Below are 20,335 nucleotides of genomic sequence, written 5' to 3'. Positions count from 1 at the left end.
TGTCACCGGCTCATTGGCCTGGGTGGCATGGATGGGTGCTCGGCTTTGGATGCCGTCGCGTGGGCGCCACCCTGGCCCACCATTCCCTTTTCGTGTGGTCGCAAACGAGCGAGCAGAGTAGGGCGGCGGCGGTGGGCAGAGGCGAGCGCGGCTCCGGCAGCTTCTTCGACGGGCCGAGGCTGAGCATGCCGGGATGGAGAGAGCGGGAGGACAGGGAGAGCAAGGATGAGGAGGCTTGGCTGGGCGACAGAGCAAGGCAGGCGCAGGGTGGCAGTACTGGTGGCGTTCGGCTCCGGCAGCTGGGCGAGAGGAGGCACGGCTCCGACGGCTGTGGCTCGCAGCGAGGACCTCTACCTCCAGTCGCAGGGTCACGTGGACACGACCTCGACGAGCTCCTACGACGACGGCGAGCAGCACCGGACCGACGAGCTCCCTAGTCGCGTGGACCCGCGACGAGCTCCTGCACAGCCAGATCCGCAACGAGCTCCTCCACACGTGCCAGATCCGGTGGGGCCTTCCTCCCTCCCTGCTCCCAGCTCGCGGGCCTCTGCTCGGGACGGACGTGCGAGCGCGAGAGCTCCGCCGCCGCCTCTGCCCCTGCCATGGCGCAGCTGCTCGTCGACCTTGTCTAGCCCCTGCGTCCCGTTGGAGGCGAGGGTGAACGCGGGCGCCGTGGCAGAGGCCGCGACGTCGGCGTCGGGCGCGGAGGCCCGCGACATGCTGGGCGCCGCCGAGGGCGTCATGGACGGCCTGGTGGCGCTAGTGGAGGAGAAGGCCAACGCCTGCGCCGTGCGCGTCGAGATCCAGGCCCTGTTCGCGCTGTACCTGGCCAAGGAGAACCGCCCGCGCGCCGTGGCGGAGGGCGGCGCCGGGGAGCCTGAGTGCACACTGGCGACCGTGGAGCGCCTGTGCCGCGCCGAGGGCGGGCGCGACGCCGTGGTCGCGGGGGGCGGGGGCAGGGCCGCGGCCGTGGCAGCGCTGGTGCGTGCCATGCCCAGGCGCGCGACGGAGCACGCGGCGGGCGCGCTGGTGGCCGTGGTGGGCGGGTGCGAGGCGCTGCAGGTGGAGGCGGTCTAGGCGGGCGCCATGAGCCAGCTGCTGATGTTGGTGTAGGGCAGGTGCTGATGTAGCTGGAGGGTGAGGCGGAGGGTGGGTCCGGTTAACCAGACGGGTCGGTTATTAGCTGGTCCAACCAGACCCAAACGTGGCTCAGAGGCACCGAATGTCCAAACTAATTTTTCTCTCTCCTCAACCGGTGAAAATCGGCCCGCGGTGTCCTCTGGCATAATTACAACAAACCAGAGTGTCTTCTAGCATACAGCTCCACTTTGGGTGTCTGCCAGCAAACGACCACCACTGTGGGTGTCCGCCAGCCAATTTCCCCTTATTTTAATCGTTTTAAACAAGCTTACTCCTGCACCAATAGTTATATTGCACTGACATAAAACACACAAGACATCTTCCAACAAGTCTTTTCTCCATTTTAATCATTTTATGAAACGTTGTTTCTTCAGAAGCAACTCACAACATCATTGCCTACAACATACTGTAAACAGCACTTATTTTCTTCATTTTAAACAAGCCTACTCCTGCACCAATAGTTATATTGCACTGACATAAAACACACAAGACCAGAGGAAACACAGATGCTGTAAAAGAATGAGTCGTTTGTACAATGGTGTATGAAAGCTCGACAGTACGACTATAACTGTAGACGCTGATGGAGTCAAGGGTAAGAAAAAAGTCTGCGGCCTAAACTTCAGAAACCAAGGTCTACTCAGTTGCTGGAACAAAAAGAATTTACTAACAAGAACAGACAAAATTAGAATCTAAGCTTGTTAACAACTGTTTTCTATCCCTCCACCCTCATGGAATCTGACTAAGATGGTAGTGAGGCTATTCTGACACTGGATCTCATCTGTATCATTTAGTGCGGTTACTGCATGTCAAGAAAACAAAGTATGTTGATTAAACTCCAGAAAATGTTATGTTATTTACAGGAATCGAAACTACATACTACCCACATTCCAAATAATATGTCGTTTTGATTTTTACTATGTATCTAGATATAGCAAAAGCTATGAACCTAGAAAAGCCAAAACAACCTATAATTTGGGACGGATGGATTAGCAAAAATAAGCACATGATCCAGCACACATTGATTTCTTTAATCAGTCTACCATCCTTTCAATGAGAGTGATAGCATGAGCTTATACTATAGTATTGGTGATTACAGTAAATGACAATGTACACAAACCTTAGGAAGAAGCCTTGCTGATCGTCTTGGTAGTGTAGAAGGCTTGACCTTAGCGGAAGCACTTCGTAAGCTAAGTTGTATATTTCTGGGAGGTTCACTATAGGCTGGCGGTGTCATACTCTCCAACTCCTCAAGCTCCTCAGCATCATTCTGTCCCTTTTTGTCTGTAGAATCATGACTTTGTGCTGACCTACAGAAGAAAGGAACCCTTTAGGCATGCGACTAGTAATTGAAAACAGAAGTATGAACAATGTTTGTAGAAACATACTCTGAACCAAACTTTGAAGTCAGGGAATTAATAGCATTGTCCTTCAGGATGATAGAAGTAAGTTAGTAAATTGCTCTGGGGACACCAAGATCTATACATCATTATATACTAGCAAGCATAAATCAACCAAAACACCATAAACTAGGCACAACAAAGCATTCCGATAATAAAACACCTTTCATCATGCACAGAAAACATCACACCATCATAAACCGAACAGGGAGTCAATAAACGGAATGCCATATCAAAAATGGAGATTTTTTTTCCAAACATAGTCAGTGCAAGATTATGTAACAAAATAAAAGTCAGCACTGAGGTTCATAAATATACTTTCTTAAATTGTTCCTGGCTTTCGGAATGTATAATGTGCTGTAAGTTTTGCCAGTCAGAGTACACAAAGGCATTGGTAACTAATACCAAAAATGCCAGCTAAGGAGGTCAGTGGAATATCAATTACCAAATAAGCAGGTTTGCAGTTGCGGAGCTAAAAGTGCCATGGACCAAAATAATATATTTACCAGCTTTCCTTCTCTTCCCCTTTTACTACAAAGTGCAAACCAGTAAAATTAGTCAGTCATGCATTTACTATTTTCGTAACAGCAGACACTATAACTAGTTGAAAGTGACCCTCGCGTTCATGACTACAGAAAACAGACAAAAACAAGTTGAATATAGGCAAGCATGTAGTGACCTATTTGTGTTTCTATTTCTAAAAGGTATAGGGAAAAGTGATATAGGGAAAATTTTACTACATGTGTTAGGTGATTTAGCTAAACCGGAGGAACTCACCGCACCGAGTGCTCGGATGACAGTCATTTTAGCAAGTCACAACAAAGTCAAAGATTATGGCTTAAAATAAGAGTGCATGAAAGGCTGATGTAGTTAATAAAAGGACATTGTCAATCTTGGAGCTCCATTATGTTACATATTTGATTTGAAGTCCATCCATTCATTTTTCGAATTCATATTTTTATTCACAAATTGTGCATCCAAACCTCGAATTATAATTATAGAGTACATTAGGAACATTGACAGAACCTCCAATGTGGCACTTTTTACTGTTCCGAGGAAAACAAAATATATGTGGCACTTTGACTAATATTATACATAAAAATCTATTATCTGATTATCTCAAATAGAATGAACTATATATTATGAATTTAGTAACATCAACCTTATCATAAGTTATAGAGAATGTTTTTAGGCTGTTATAATGATCAAAGCCAAAAAGGTTCGACTTAGGACAAAACCTAAATGGACTTACATTTGGGACCGAAGGTAGCATGGAGTTGATCCCATCAGTCTCAGAGTTGGGTATGATACAAGATTAAAAAGTAGCACTTGACTAATCGCCAATTTACCGATTTATGAAATCCCCTGATGGAAGCTTGCCTAGGGTGCTTAATCTAGTTTAACCTTTTTGCTCTTTCATCTTACTTTCTAATTAAACATACATGCGGGATCTTGGAAGAGAGTAGATCTCCAAGTCCATGGTCAACAAGCATAAGTCACAAGGCATATACACATTGCACCTTATTTAGGGAAATATGGTAGGGTTACACCCTGCACTTTTAGAAGCCAAGCATGCTGAGAAGACTGGTTCTTGTGCAGAACTTGGAAACAATTTCTCATGGCGGTGTTTCTAAACGCTGTTGCTTAATAAAGGTTTACAGAACCAATTCATCTTGGAGACCGTGACACTTAGGGTGACATCAAAATCCCCTGGCTCAAGAGCAAATCAGCAAGTTCATGTTATTTATTCAAACCTTGTGGATGTTACAAAACAGTTGAACCAGTTGCGATGTGTTTTGGCAAGTGATGACCAATGTGCCAATGACGTGGTGCTATTGCATCCTACTCGATAATGAATAATCTGGCAACATTGTTGTCATGGTAAACTTCCATGCTTTGATTAAGTCAATCAGAATTTCAACATAATAGTGGTTCAATTTCTAGTCACGGATCAAAATTATCAGAGTGGCATAGGGAACTCAGGGACGAGTTTGACTGCTTGAGTTCTTCTGACCCAGAGAAAATAGTATATAGAAAATGAATAACAACATGTATCAACTATGAAAACTACGAGACATACAGAAAAAAGAAATGCTTGCTTGGCCAAATAAGTCTTATGTTTTTGTAAACTGTAAGATGGCATAAGAAACAAAGAAAAAGAATCCAAGATGGAGAAGGGACCATGTATGGCAAACATAAAAAAGGTCACTAAGAGTGCATTTGGATGGGTGCCCGGAGCAGCCCGAACAAAATTCGGTTGATGGCCATGGGCAAGGGCGTCATTTGGATAGCAGTCATGATTTCCCTTACACTGACTCATGTGCCCATGAGCAGTTTCATTTTTTGCCCAAGCTTGGCCTATTCATGGGCGACCAAATCAAACACCAAATTTTGGCTGGGAGGCTCCTTGGCAGGGCTGACACATGGCAGCACCCAAAGAGACCCTAATTATGGATTCCATGTTATTTTAGTACTTTGCAACCCACTTTTTTTTTTGTACTTTGAGGTTATAAATATAATGTCTGCTGTACCTGTAATGTTAATACTATTGTTTTATTAATTAAACCATCCAGTTGAGTTTTTTTAAAAAAAAATCCTAGATATGGGAAATTTGTCTAGTTACTCTTCCCCATTCTGCCCTTTTCCTCTTAAATCAGCCAACCTTCCTGCTGCAACTAAATTGATCTAAACTGAGGACAAAACGAACATGTCCTGTAGTGTTATGGGCATGGGCCACCTCAGCAACCCCCCCCCCCCCCCCCCCCCCCCCCCCCCGATTTATTTTAGAAGATTTGGGTTTGGTTTAGGAACTTTAAGACAGGTTTGGAAATCAGCGATATGGAAGTCGAGTTTGTTTAGGAAAGGATGGATCCAATCCAATCCATAAGGTTCCATCTATAGGCTTGTTTAGGGGTCAAGTTTTAAGTCCCTGCTGCCCATGCCTCTGGCCTCGTGCCCCTCCATCTCTCTCCCTAGTGCTGCCACCTCCCTGCTGCCCATGCACGACATCACTTTCCTTGTTGGCGACAACGGGTTGCCGACAACATCCCTTCCCCTGGGCTATTACCAACTTCGGCTACAATCTTCCTGCAACGAACCAGTCCCCTGACATCCATAGTCCTCAATCTGATGTTGTCCATCAGAGATCACATAATTGCATAGTTGGGTCAAATCTCAGAGGACCCAGTACAAAGGATGGCATTTGATTGAAGCGTAACAAACAATGGCCCATAGCTATTTGTCCAAACTCCAAAACATCTTCCAACATTTTACAGCTGGGAACCTGAACTGAAATATGTACTAGAAGTCTAGAATAGAATCATAAGGTTTGCATCCAACCATATATACAGTGAAATATGATGACTGAACCTTAACTTGTGAAACAATATAAAAATCGCCAACTTGACCACTTGCTGGCTGCCAGCAGAAACTAGAAAGAGACTGAAGCAATAAGGGATATGGGATGAACTGATAAGCCATCATGGTAAATTACATCCAAGACAACATGCTCCCAGAAAACCATGAGAACAAGCTAAAGCATGGCTGGTTAAGAAACACATAGCATAGCATTTGTAGCATCCAATACAAACACATTTTCCTTAGCCAAAGTATTAAGGCATATCAAATTATGTAAGTATATCATGTCAAGTATAAGAAATTACCGAAGCAGCAGAAGATGTTGGATGTGTGTGGTCAAAATTGCCAGCAATAAAATGACCAGCAAAACTAGCAGGCGACTGGGCATCTGTAACTGGGAGTTTTGCTACTGTCTTACTGGCTAGTTGACAAGAAATGGACAAACTGTCATCACGACCTATATTTTCTTCCACTACCACTGCCTTCACAGGTTCATTTTCCATTAGGGTTTCATGAGTGCCACCATTATGAGCAGGCTGATCTCTTGCGGGAACATCTCCAGTTTGTTTTCCTGAAGATTTTGGATAGGAGTCTTCATTGGAGTCACTTCTAACCCCATCCCCTGACAAAAAGGTAGATAAATTGTCTGTATCAGCAACTGAAACATTTTGAGTGCAACAAATCTTGCAAAAACTTTGGTTTTACCGGGACTCATTGTGCATTTATTGCCAATTGGTTGCACTGAAGCACAAACTGCCGGTGCAGTGATTCTTTCAGACTGCATAAAGACATCAGCAGGTTCTGGAGGAAGCACCTCGTTATCCAAAGCACCAGGCATATCAGATGTCACATTGTTCTGAACATCATCTGTTAAACATGAAGAACATACCACTGGAGCACCCTCCTGATACCCAGAAAGTTCAACTGGGGTACCAGCCACTGTAGACGTGGATGACACTGAGTTCACAGTAGTTGTATCAACTGGATAGAGCCCTGAACGGGAGTTCTCACCAACATCTGAAGCAAGTGATGAATCAGTGGAAGGAACAATGTTCTCAGGCCCCTTGTTCTGAATGTCAACAATGATATTTCCAGATGGTGCGGCAGTGCTATGATCATCCTTAGTTGCCAAACTGCTAATGAAGCTAGAGAAATTCCCATGTTCAGATGGAGGGGTAATGCGCATTTCTGCCATGAAGTTCTTCGCCCATGTTGCTGGACTGGAGTTCAGATCAACAACAAGATCGATGCCCTCATCTGACATTACAGAAAATTGAACAGGAGTAGTATTTGCTGATATCTTATCAGACAGCCGACAACCCTTATCTGTGTTATCATTCATATGGGCGAACGGAGTGGAAGCCTGACCATTACCATTAGAAGGATATTTTTGAATAATAGGGGGACAGATTTGATCAATTATGTTAGCAGGTGAACAATGATGTTTGCCAACAAATCCTAGATTTGTTGTCTTAGTTGCAACACCCACATCACTTCGGGACTGCAAATTATCAGCAGTCCCCAGGTCAGAAGATGGATGGCCATGACAGTCCGGTCTTCCATGGTTCATAGAAACTGGAGTTACACTCGTACCAGTGCCAATCCCCTGCTACAGGATAGAGAAAAAAAAAAGGATTATAAAGACATCCATTTAAACAATACACAGACAAATGGGCAAAGCATTTCATAGATACATGGTGAAACAGACTTACATTTTAATTGAAAATAAACCAACAAATTACTGCTGTGGCAAACAGAAAAACACTAATGTAATCTATATCAACAATTGAGTGGCACAAAACAGAGTACAAAAAGAATACCAAAATCCAAAAAGCACCTGCAGAAGAAGTGCCACTCTCATATTTAGGATGGTCAGGTGCAACCCAGATTAACAGGAAGTGTGTAAATGATTCCTAAATAGGCATTTGCAGTTTGCATAAAATCGTATGAAAGGATCCCTGAAAAATATCAAAACTAGAATCCTTCTGTTTTACTAGGAAGAAACCTTTTTTATTTCTTTTTTTTTGTTTGCTTTTTGGTTGTGTGCATGTGTTTTGGTGTGTATGTGTTTTTTTTTTTTGGGGTGAGGGGGGGGGGGGGGGGGGGGGGGGGGGGGGGGGGCATTAGTTATACTTCTCTTAACTTTCCAATATCAGACAACTTGAGTAAAAAATAATAAATTGGTAAAGCAAAAACAATATAGCTGCAGGGTTCATGCAAAAGAGTTACGGATAACAGATGAGCCCATTAGTAATAACAGGTGTTAATTTTTCATGGGAAACAAGAAAAGAAAACAATGGTATGGTTAAAGTTTCTTACCTTTTTAGATGTTTCATCAACAGGTGTTTGATTTCCTTTTTTATGCTTTGCGTGCACAGGTGGTATACCATCATCCCTGCCACTGTATGGGCCTCTTTTGTTGTTAACAAGGTTGCCTGCAGTTAATTAAGCTGTCAATTAGTCCTCAAGCATCATCTTTCAGAGCAAAAGAGTCTGACAAAATAAACCATTGTGCAAACATAAACAATCCGCCAACTAAGTTTAACATAAAAAGTTACTGTACATACATGCGGATGCTTCTTCCATATTTGCTAATTGGACAGGAGGGGCAGCAGGAGATGGAGATGCCTGTGTAGAAGAAAACAGTTGCATTTCAAATTCTGAATTTAAATAGATGATGAAACTAGCTCATACTTGTAGCAAACTCTGAAGTAAAAGTAATAAAGTCCAAACATAACATATACGCTTACCTCAAGCAGCGAGGCGATCGAACTTGCTAACTGAGAGTGGGTCTTCTTAGCAGGAAGGTTATACCTTTTGCACAGACATTGCAGCTCAGGGTAACTGAGACTGAGGAGATGATTTTTGCTCTCTTCGTACCCCATCGGATTGGCTATTGAAACAAAAAAAAAGACATTACAACATGAGCCCACTTCATTCCATCCATTCATAGCGCAAAGATATTTATTGCACAAGGGGAAAAACTTGTCAGCATTTGCAAGGGCACTAAAAGTCACAAACCAGTCATCAGGCAACCGTTTTGAAATCAGAAACAAGGGCTAGGATCTCTGAAGCATACGAGAGCACAACAATCACACACAAACAAGTTCAGCATTCGACTTGATGCAAAAGTAAAAATAGAGTACACCACATGACACTCGAACGAAACAAGGACCTCCAAGACTTACTCATCATAGTACCCACCATAAATAGGATAGAAAACAAGACAACTGGCAAACACCTACAAAACACAGCACCAACATTACAAGCACCATCCTGATTTGCTCACCACACAACCCAAGGCAGGGTATAATTGAGGAAGAGAACTGGGATAACATAGGACATAACACCACATCAGAATGATATAATTCTCTCCATCACATTCCCCATCGAAGGTAAATCGTCATAATTGTAAGAGATCTTACATGTTGCATGGTCCAATCGGGAACAAGCAAGACCCTCTCCTCATGCCAACACTAACAAATCGCCCGAGGTTTTGCAACGGAACACGGGGGAAAAAGGGGAGAGAGGAAAAAACCAGATTTAAGCAAGCAGAAAAGTCACCACAGGCCACCCACGTATCCACAAGAGCCACCGGAACCAACCAAGCTCGCATAAGCAGCAGCGCGAGCGCGGGTTACCGCGGCGCCACCCTGCCCTCCGCCCGCCGCCAAGAGGGGTGAAGGTAAGCGGGCGCCGGGAGTGCCGAGCGGCAGGGGTCATCGTGGCGCCAGCCGCCAGGCGGCGTCAAATCGAAACGGGAGGACATGCGAGAAAGCGAAGAGACGAGGGTTGGGCACCGGGATACTCACGGCGGAGGCGGACGTGGCCGACGTGCGGCGAGCGGCGCCGAGGTCCTAGGCAGGGTTTGGAATTCGGTCGGTGACTCGGTGGATTGGGACTTGGGAGAATAGCGGAAGGGATCGGGACAAGCGTTCCCACGCGGCTGCCACCCCTACCTGGCCGCGCTGCCTGCTGGCGGCTGGTGCAGTGCTGCTGGATGCGCAAGCGAGCCGGAGCGAGCAGGTGCGCAGCGTAGGAGTAGGTTTTTGGGTAATTCATTGCGTGCCATTAAAAAAAATTTATAATGTTTTGTGTGTCCTTAAAAAAGTTTAGCGGTCTTCAGCGTCACTGTTTTAACTTTTTTTTTGCCATTCATGCTACTGCCGTCAGTTTGGGCTCTAACACCGTCAAACTACAGGTGTAAAAAGTAAAAAATACCCTTAAGTCTAAATATGTCATTAATTTTTTTGAGCATCTTAACGACTTCAAATAAAAAAAAACTCAAAACTAGAAAGTTGTAGATCTTGTCGAGATCTATAATTTTATATAAAAATTATCTTCATTTAATTCCGCAAAAAAATATGATTTGATATGATTAATATATCTTATAAAAATCATATCTTTTTTTGTGGAATTAAATGAAAATAATTTTTATATGAAAATTATAGATCTCGACGCGATCTACAACTTTCTAGTTTTGAGTTTTTTCATTTGAAGTTGTTAAGATGCTAAAAAAATTAATGACACATTTAGACTTAAGGATATTTTCGATTTTTCACACCTACAGTTTGACGGTGTTAGAGCCCAAACTGACGATAGTGCATGGAGGGCACAAAAAAGTTGGAGCAGTGGCGCTGAAGACCGATGAACTTTTTCAGAGACACACGTGACATTACGATCTTTTTTAATGGCACACAAGGAATTTCCTTTAGGTTTTTCTCCGTGGGCGGATGTGGGGCGCGCGAGCGGGTCTGGGCCGGTGAAGTTGGATCTGGGCCCATTGGATGGACCACCGCTTGGGCTTTTTGGACTCTAGTAAGAGTGAGCCCATCGTTGGTGCCACGACTCAACTCTCTCCTTTGGGTTTGAATTTGAATTCGGATGGTGGGACCTTTCCAATGAGTCAATGTCACATATGGATCAGCAGTTTCTCAAAGAAAAAACACTATGGTTCAGCAAAACCAAATTAAACTTAGGACATGTTTGGATTACTTGGATTAGTTGCTAGTCCAACTAAAATGAAGGTGAAAATTTAAGTGACTAAACTTTAGGCAACTAAAAGTTCAATCATGTGCTCTTTGGATACATCGACTGGTGAGAGGAACTAACAATTAGTTACTTCACCTTCTAGTTTACCCATTTGAATGGTCTATAGCTAAACTTCAGTTAAAATTTAGACTACTAAAGTTTAATCTAGTAATTCAAACAGACTTAACATCAATCATTCTCCACTTCCTCGATGTGGGACCTTTAGCTCAACATCGTCTTCATCGAACTCGTGTGTCCCACTCCTTGTATTGTCGCATGTCATCTTCTCTAGCTTCCTGCTGACTACCACCTACAGCAAGATGGTAGCCTCATCAAATCATTTGTACTCATTGTTGTCTTGTCTCGCGAAGCCCTAACCTCCCCTAACCACTCATCGAGCTCCTCTACCCCGACACCACCTGCCATCACAACCGTACTTGACGGCTCATTTTCGCACTCATCCAGTTGTCATACCAAATCATCAGTTAGTGCATGACTTTGCCTGCTTGCTGACTTGGGTGACGGGTCAGCGTGGCAACTATCGGACCGTCCAATGCCTATATCCAGATCCTATTAGTCTATTGAAATGCCGGTTTCAGCAATACATAAACACAAAGTTTTCCAAATAATAAGTTCAACATGCTAATGTTCGTGCATAACAAGGAAATGCAGACTAGGTCATCACAGGAACCACATGTTGTGAGGAGGCACGAAGACACTAGGGACCAAAGGGACTTCGATGCATCCACATGCTAGTGGATGGGCATATCGTGAAATGCCACAGCCCAGGTCACGGAGCTAAGCCTCTAGCCCATTTACTTGCACGGTGGTGTGTTCGCTAACCAGCCAGCCATCGCAGCTCACAGAACATTCTTAGAACATGCCATGAGTTCGCAAGAGGGAGGGGGTTTGAATTGGTCGCCTATTTAAAAACCTTAAACGTATGGCTCAAATAAAATTACTACTAGAAAAAACATAAACTAGTTATAGTAAGATGTGTATCTAAGTATTTTCAAGTGTGCTGTCTTACCCTATACCCCATAAAGTATTTAGCAACATAGAGCCAATCCTATCAACTAGACTAAGCTCAGGTAAAGGCCACACAAAGTATGTACAAGCAGAAGCAATAAACATAGTAAGTAAACAGAGGACAAACTCTCTCCTAGAGATGAGGCGATTATTCCATGGTATCGATTGCTAAAATATAACCCCTAGTCCATGTTGGAGCTCCACCAAAGTACACTATCACGATCACCAATTCTTCCTCTGGTTACAGTGTTCTACCCACCACCAAGTCTCCTGCTATCTAAGGCAAGTGTTGTAAACCACATAGGTTCACCGTCGTTGCTCAACTCTTAAGGTCACCTTGGTGCCATCTTTAGTTCCTCGCTATGGAGTTCTTCTACTAAGGAAGGAGTCTCCTCATCTCCCACACACCAAGTCACCACTGCTTTACATCCAGCTCAGAGATTGACAACGGAAGGCCACCAAGACCTTCACTGGAAGGTCGCTAAGAATTCAAGGGCTCCAACTCACCGAGATGTGATGACATTAAGACAAATCGCTATATCTATCAAGATAGGTCCTAATCACTTGGTAACCTAACCCTATGCAGGATTACAATCCTTGGGGGTAAGAACACAAGCTCTCGTATGGTTGGAGTGCATCTCAATTGTGTAGTAGTGTCGACGGAATATCGTCGGCAGTCCTCTAAGGGGATCCCATGAAGGTAGATTGATCGGCAGAGAAGCGTGTGATCAAGAACAAGAAGGCAACAGAGACACACGAGTTAGACATGTTTAGGCCGTCAGTATGATGTAATACCCTACTCATGTGGTCTGTTAGTTTGTATTAGCTATCATATGATATTGCGTGAGTTTGGAGGGGGTCTCTGCCCGCCTTATATAGTCCGGGGGCAGGGTTACAAGTCGTTAGATCTGAGAGATAACCGGAAAGTGATAACAGATTACATGAATCTTGGGATCATACGTATCCTAACAGATCTCGTAGTATCTTTAGGATATCTTCCTGGTGTCTTGCGGGAGGCACCAAGCAGAGTCGTGCCCTGCAAGGCTTCATCTTGTGGGCTAGGCCGCCCCTAGGGGCGTAGCCCATGTGGTCTGCCATGGGTATCTAGGGTCGTACCCCCACAGCTAGTCTCCAAGCGCCTTGTACCTGTTGTGCAATGCCGTCTTGAGCTTGTCCGAGCAGGTGCGAATAAAGCCGAGCAATCAAACTCATGGTCCGACCACCGTGATGAGTTGCCGAACAATTATGAGCAGTTGCCGCACAGCGTGAACCATCGCTGAGCAACGTGAACCATAGCCGAGCAGCATAACCCAAGTACGGCTTGCCATAAGGGTGTAAAGAGCTCAAGTTTAGAATCAAAAATTTCTTCGCACCGGACCAAGTGTGCCCACTTAGAGTCCGACCACGAGAAAAAGAAGATAGTCTTCTTCAGCTTCAAGAGGCGCGGAGTCTTCCAGAATAAAGCAAACACATTCACCGCGAGGTAAAGTGTGCCCACTTAGTCCCTGAGCCTGATAGTAGATGACGTAGTCATGTTGTCGGTGCAGAAAGTGACCAACAAGTAAATATTTGTAGTTTTACCATACGTTGTGATCGGAGGTGGCCTAACACTCAATGACACAGGGTTTATACTTGTTCAGGCAATGTTCCCTACGTCCAATTTGAGTCAGTCGGTGACTTTATTCCTGAGCCTAGGTGCTCGAAGTTTCTAGTGGGGTTACAAACAAGAAGGAGAAAGATGTGGGGTATAAGAGGTCCAGTCGGACTCTGGTTGGAAGGGCCGAGAGTGACGGGAGCCCCACTATAGGCTAAGTGTTCAAGCATGTGCTTGAGGTTCAAACCTGGCGGTTCTATGGTTGTGAACTAGTGAACTTGATTGATCTAATGAATCTAGAATCACTTGAATGTTGAGAGAGAGCGCATCCCCTTTTATAGATGAAGGGGATGGCCTTACAAGTGAGAAGGAGAGAGTATGTATGCTTCTAAGCCTTGTTGCCCACGCTAGTGGGCACATGATGATGGTAGGTGCCCACAACACTGTTGGATGTTGGATGCACGTAGGAGGTTGCGTCGTTTTGTTCGGGTATGGCAGATGTCGGTACCTGCTATATTGTTGATGCCCAGAGGCATGTGAGGGGTTTCACCATGTTCACTTGGTACGATAAATGTCGGCGCCCACAACACGGTCGATGCCCAAAGGCATATGGGGGAGCCTTACCATATGGGAGTTAATGGCGCCCACAATAATATAGGGAAAATGTCGGTGCCTACAACACTGTTTGTGTCAGGGAGGTTGCAAAGTACTATTTCTATAAGTGTATAGGGTATGGTCCCTAGTATCATGGTTTGACTTGTGTGCCTTGCTTTGGTTTCTCCATTCGTTCCCTGGTCCTTTCCGAGTGGGGCGTCCCCGGTCGGTTGGTCCTAGTCGGCTCTGGTTGCGCTAGTCGGAGAAGAGTAGTGAGCAGGGTTTTTGCGTACCTCGGGCAGAGACATGGGGTTAGAGTTAGAAGTAGTGCTTTTGCTAGGCCCTCCAGTCAGAGAGGCCGTCCGAAGGTGGGCTGGAGATCGAAGTGAGCCCTCCAGTAGGAAAGGTGGCCTAGAGTCAGAAAACGGGCGCCGCTCCTCCTCGGCCAGACCTTCGGGTCAGTGATTGGATCGCCCTTCTAGCCTATTGCTTAGATATCTGGGCTAGCTCATGAATTGTGTGTTGTCTGCTTGGGCCGAGCCTTTGTTGGGAAGCCGGTCTGCGAGGGACCCCAGGTTTATGTACCCGACCGGAGCCCTCAAGCCCCCGAGCGATTCGGGCAGAATCATCTGGGGGATTTTTATCTTGATGGTGGGTGCGTGTGAGCGCACCCACAGGTGTAGCCCCTGAGCCCTCGGGCGATTCAGACAGAATCGTCTGGGGGGTTTTGTGTTGCCAGCAGGGGAGGTTTTCGTTTTGTCAGCAGGTGCGCGCGAGCACACCCGCGGGTGTAGCCCCTGAGCCCCTGGGCGATTCAGGCAGAATTGTCTAGGGGTTTTTGTTAGCGAGCATGTGTGCATGTTTTTTAGTTGAGACATAATTGTCAACCGAGGCATCGTTGCGCAGCCAAGGCATTTAGTTTTGGGATCGGGCGAGGTAGAGCTCATGGATCCTAGCGTCGGTGTACGCCGTGGGATCGGGCGAGGCAATTAGTTTAGGGATCAGACAAGACAGAGCTCGCGGGTCCTGGTGTAGGTGTGCGCTGTGGGATTGGGTGAGTCAGAGTCGTGGATCTTGGCCTTGGTGCAGCCCACATAGCCGAGGCAGTTAGTTAGTTTAGTTTAGGGATCGGGCGAGCCAAAGCTCGTGGATCCTAATGGGGCGAGTTTAGGGTCGTAGACCTAGGTATTTTTTGGTGTGCAGTCGAAGCATAGCCGAGTGGATGGGGCGAGTTCAGGGTCGTAGACCTAGGTGTTTGGTGTGCAGTCGAAGCATAGCCGATGGATGGGGCGAGTTTGGGGTCATAGACCTAGGCGTTTGGTGTGTAGTCGAAGCGTAGCCGATGGATGGGGCGAGTTTGAGGTCATAGACCTAGGCGTTTGGTGTCTTGAGCCCCCAAGCCCTGTTAGGCTTTGGTAGGGGTCGGTTTGAGTTATGTGTGTTACCCCATCCTCGGTTTCTCACAACTAGAGGGGCTGAGTTTTGTCCCTTGTCCCGATCGCTCGGGCTCGAGTGACACGCTCAGTGAGTTCGCTAATAGGTATGATCGAGTGGAATTTAGGTCCGTCATTCATGATGGGGTTGACATAGCCCTCTTGTGACATTCCACTACTCCTTTACCTACAACCCGGTATATGCCTAGGTTGTTTCGGAGACCGACCCGGGTGGCCTGACGGCCTCCCCTCGATGGAGATTCTGTGGGCTTGGCAAGAGGTTCAGGATCGAACGAGAAGGTTGAGATGACCCTGTCTGCTTTGGGGTAGACTGGGCGAGGGCCACACGGGGCTCATCTACATTTTGTCCCCTGGCTCTATTTGACATGGGGTGGCCTCGAGCCCTTCATGGGCTGGCCTTTGAACTTCGGTCGGTCGTTGCTCATGTCGAATGAGGCAACTACCGCTCTGTGACACAACATGGAGCGTCGTGATGCATTTCGCTGCACGTGCATGGCTTAGTTCCTGAGCCCCCAGGTGGTTCAGGGCCCAAATCATCCGGGGGGCATGGGCATATGGAATGAATGCGTGTATGGATGTATGAAATGATTATAAAGAAATAGCAGGTGTCGGTAGTGTTACCTTGATGACTTCGAGTGATAGGGTTTGAAGAGCTTTAGTCAGAAATGTCCAACTAGGACCCATGCTCGTCATTCGTGATGGAGTCGGCATGGCCTACATGGGGCATCTCTTTGCTCCTTACCTGTCTCTCGGTGTTTTTTGAGCCGTTTGATCGATTTAGGAAGCCCGATGGTCTCCCCTAGCGGAGATCCCGTTTTGGGTTTTTTCTAAGTCCCGCCTAGGGATGTAGAGAGCTGCCTATGTGCGGTGGCGCTTTGGTTCTTGTGCCTGACATGCGGTAGTGGTTGGCGTGTGGTAGTGGTGGGCCATACCTAGGCTACGTCCCATCTGATCAGGTGCCGTTTTGTCGGTCAGGGCGCGTCTCATCGGTCAGGGTGTGTCTCATCTGCATTAAATGGGAAAGAGAGAGTTTTTCGCTCCATCGTTTCGACTTTCCCGATTAGCGTGCCTTCCCCAACTGTTGCGCCCTTTTCCTTAAGTAGGAGAAGGGAGAAGGTTTTTGCCCCATTCCTCCACCTGTTCTCCATCCGTCGCCTCCTCTCATTCCCTTTTTACCGAGAGCGTCTTTGAGAGCCATGGTGGTTCCTAGGAAAGAAAAGGGAGAGAGCAAGGGAGAGGAAAAAACTCACAAATCCTTTCATGAACCCAGAGCGAGATGTCAGACTAGAGGTCATCCACTGTAAGGGAGTTAGTGTTGAATGCCTTCGCCATGAAGGGGTTTCTACCGCCAAAGGAGGTGGCACACTGGAGGGCTCCTAGGAGGGAGGAGTTTTCGCAACCTCGGCCTAGTGAGGTGGTTTCCTTTCTCACCTTCCATGAGCATGGGTTGGGATACCCCACGCACTGGTTCCTACGTGGACTCCTCAATGAGTGGGATCTGGAGTTGCAGTACCTCAATCCGATGGGGGTGTTGCACATCGCTAGATTTATCACCATCTATGAGGCCTTCCTCAGGATGGAGCCGCATGTGGATTTCTTCCGCTGGCTATTCTCTAGGCGAGCTTTGCCGATGGGGAATCCGCCCGAGGTTGCACCGGTGGGGGGTTTTGCCCTACAGAGGAAACCGAGCATGGGAGGCTCATATCCCGCGTACATCCCCTACGACTCCAACCGGGGGTGGCACGGAGAGTGGTTTTATATCAGGAATCCAGTAGAGGCGCCGTTCCCATCATTTACTGGTGGGAGGCCAGAGAAGCAGGATAGTTGGTCGTGGGGCTGTTCCCATTGAGAGAAGAAGAAGGTGGAGATCCTTGAGGAGGAACTTTGGAAGCTCATGTGGTGCGGCCTTGATGGGGTGTGGGTGTTGCACACCCTCTACCACAGCTAGGTTACTCCATTGGTGGAGAGGTCGTGGCTGATGTGGAGGTACAGCGGCCCATTGGACCCTAATCGTGCGTCGCCGGAGGAGCTGCCGGATGATGAGGTTTGGAGTTGGCTTGATCGGGTGCTGTAGCTAAAGCCCAAAGAGAAGGTCAAGGGAAAGCCCATACCTCTCAATGCCTTAGTGGTGTCTAAATTGGTGTGCTCCTCTTTCTTTACTTTGTGTTCTTTTTCCCCTTTGCTTTCCTGCTTTTTTGATCTTGAGTCACCTGTTTGAAAGCTCTAGTTTGGTTTTGGTTAATTGATGAAACTCTAAGTGCTAACCTAGTTTATCAAAGTGATTATGAGATAGGTAGCACTACTCCAAGTAATGAAGCAATGGTGAAGATCATGATGATGGTGAAGGCATGGTGATGATCAAATGCTTGAACTTGGAAAAGAAGAAAGAGAAAAACAAAAGGCTCAAGGCAAAGGTATAAATAGTAGGAGCCATTTTGTTTTAGTGATCGAGACACTTAGTGAGTATGATCACATTTAGGATTGATAGCCGTACTATTAAAAGGGGTGAAACTCGTATTGAAATGCGGTTATCAAAGTGCCACTAGATGCTCTAACTCATTGCATATGCATTTAGGATCTAGTGGAGTGCTAACACCCTTGAAAATGTTTGTGAAAATATGCTAACACACATGTGCACATGGTGATACACTTGGTGGTTGGCACATTTGAGCAAGGGTAAGAAACTTCACTGGCGGAGTGTCCGCCCATAGAGTGTGGATAGTCCGATGGTGCCACCGGCACTCTCTACAGAAAAGACGAAGGTCACTGTAAGTGACAGACGCTGGTCTCGGTTGGACCAGTGTGTCTGATCAGTGGTAGCAGAGGGCGTGTAGTTTTAGTCTCATGACCGGACGCTAGCAAAAAAACTGACCGGACACTCAGGGCCTGAGTCTGGTCAGTCTGACATATGATGATGTTGAGTGACCGAACATTGGGTGTGTCTGGTCGAGCATGACCGAACGTGTCCGGTTGAGATTTCTCGCTTCTGGTACCTTACTGGAAATGACCGGACACTAGCATTGGAGCATTCGGTCACATTGATCAGCACATCCGGTCATCACTTGACCATTGAGATCGGATGAACAGAGTTTGAAGCAGGGGACCACATGGCGTACATCACGCGACCGGATGCTGAGGTCTAGTATCCAGTCAATCTGACCGACGCGTCCGGTCACCCCGTGTTGTGCCTAGTGAAGGGGTACAATGGCTCTATTTCGTGGAGGCTTCTATTTAAGCCCCATGGCCGGTTCAAGCTTACTCTCTTGGCCATTTGCATTAACATATCAATCTTGTGAGCTTAGCTAAAGCCCTCCCACTCATCTCCATAATTGATCCATCATCATTGTGAGATTGGGAGAGAATCCAAGTACATTGCTTGAGTGATTGCATCTAGAGGCACTTGGTATTCGTGTTTCGCTGCGGGATTCACTTGTTTCTCTTAGTGGTTGCCGCCACCTAGATGGCTTGGAGCAGCGAGGATTGTTGAGCGGAGATTGGTGATTGTCTCTGGCTCCGATCGTAGTGATTGTGAGGGGTCTTGTGCCTTCCCCGGTAGAGCATCGAAAGGTAACTCTAGTGGATTGGTCATGTCATTGAGTTACCTCACTTGTGGGTAGGCTCTTGTGATGTCCAATTATATGGATGAGGTTCGTGCAACACCTCTTAGCCATCGAACCACCAAGTGTTAGTCGACACAACGGGGACTAGCGTGCCAGCAAGCACGTGAACCTCAGGAGAAAAATTGGTCATCTCTTGCCCTTTGGTATTCTCCCAGTGATTGATTTAGTATTCATCTTGTGATTAGTTCACTCCTCTACACGGCGGTATAATCACCCTACTCACATATTTATATTCTTGCAAACTAATTGTAGCAAGCTCTTTAGTGTAATTAGAATTGAGAGCTTGCTTTGTTGTTTTAAGTTCATCTAGCGAAGCTCTTTAGTATAGTAAGTGTGAGAGCTCTTAGTGAGTAGTGACATATAAAATTATGTGTCTAGAGATCATAACAACTATAATTATTGGATAGGTGACTTGTAACCCTTGTAGAGCTAGAGCAAGTTTGCATTTCACTATTTGTTATACTAATCAAATTGCTCTAGTTGATTTGTAGATTTTTAAATAGGCTATTCACCCCCCTCTAGCCATATTAGGACCTTTCAAGTGGTATCAGAGCCATGGTCACCGTTTGATTAAAGGCTTAACAACCTCGGTGTAAAATTGTGGCTCAAGTTGTGTTCAACCATGTGGGGGGCAAACCCCCATTCTTTGATGGCACATGCTATGATTATTGGAAGAGAAAAATGAGGATGTATCTTGGTTCAATCAATGATCAAGTATGAGAGGTGACTGAGAATGACTATGCTATCATTGATCCCGATAATCCCACCAACCAAGACAAGACCAACAAGCAATGCAATACAATGGCTCTCAACACCATATACAATGCCATTGATTCTAAGGTGTTTGAGCAAATCAAGGATTGTGAAAGAGCTAATGAGGTGTGGAGGAGATTGGAGGGAACATATGAGGGCACACCGGTGGTGAAGAGTGCCAAGTTGTACCTCCTCAAGGATAAGTTGACAAGCTTCAAGATGAGGGCTGATGAGAGCATTCTAGAGATGTTCCATTAGTTGCAAGTAATTGTCAATGACTTAAAGGCTTTGGGAGAGAAGATCAAGGATGATGATGTCTCTCTTCAGTTCTTAATGTGCCCACCTCTAAGATTTGAGATGTTGAGA

The 20,335-nt window shown here is 46.2% G+C and overlaps 1 protein-coding gene across 7 annotated transcripts; it reads right to left on the bottom strand.

The window, feature by feature from the left end:
* Positions 1 to 1,634: 1,634 nt before the first annotated feature.
* On the bottom strand, positions 1,635 to 9,904 carry LOC136550016 (uncharacterized). Of its 7 annotated transcripts, none has more exons than XM_066541447.1 (9): positions 9,707 to 9,904; positions 8,645 to 8,787; positions 8,462 to 8,522; positions 8,214 to 8,329; positions 6,600 to 7,503; positions 6,200 to 6,516; positions 2,526 to 2,566; positions 2,258 to 2,447; positions 1,635 to 1,939 (listed from the first exon to the last, which is right to left on the bottom strand). In XM_066541447.1, the coding sequence occupies exons 2-9, from the start codon at positions 8,777 to 8,779 to the stop codon at positions 1,937 to 1,939; spliced, it is 1,767 nt and encodes a 588-aa protein (XP_066397544.1). In that variant the 5' UTR covers positions 8,780 to 8,787; positions 9,707 to 9,904; the 3' UTR covers positions 1,635 to 1,936. The 7 variants fall into 7 exon arrangements, 6 of the variants coding, with proteins under 6 accessions (XP_066397544.1, XP_066397545.1, XP_066397542.1 ...); XM_066541448.1 differs by lacking the exon at positions 9,707 to 9,904 and adding an exon at positions 9,433 to 9,687; XM_066541445.1 differs by lacking the exon at positions 9,707 to 9,904 and adding an exon at positions 8,916 to 9,404.
* Between the last annotated feature and the right edge of the window lie 10,431 nt (positions 9,905 to 20,335).

This window comes from Miscanthus floridulus, chromosome 4 (assembly GCF_019320115.1).
Source record: "Miscanthus floridulus cultivar M001 chromosome 4, ASM1932011v1, whole genome shotgun sequence".
NCBI lineage: Eukaryota > Viridiplantae > Streptophyta > Magnoliopsida > Poales > Poaceae > Miscanthus > Miscanthus floridulus.
The sequence above is the reverse complement of the archived record's forward strand: the minus strand, read 5'-3'. Positions and strand labels throughout refer to the sequence as shown.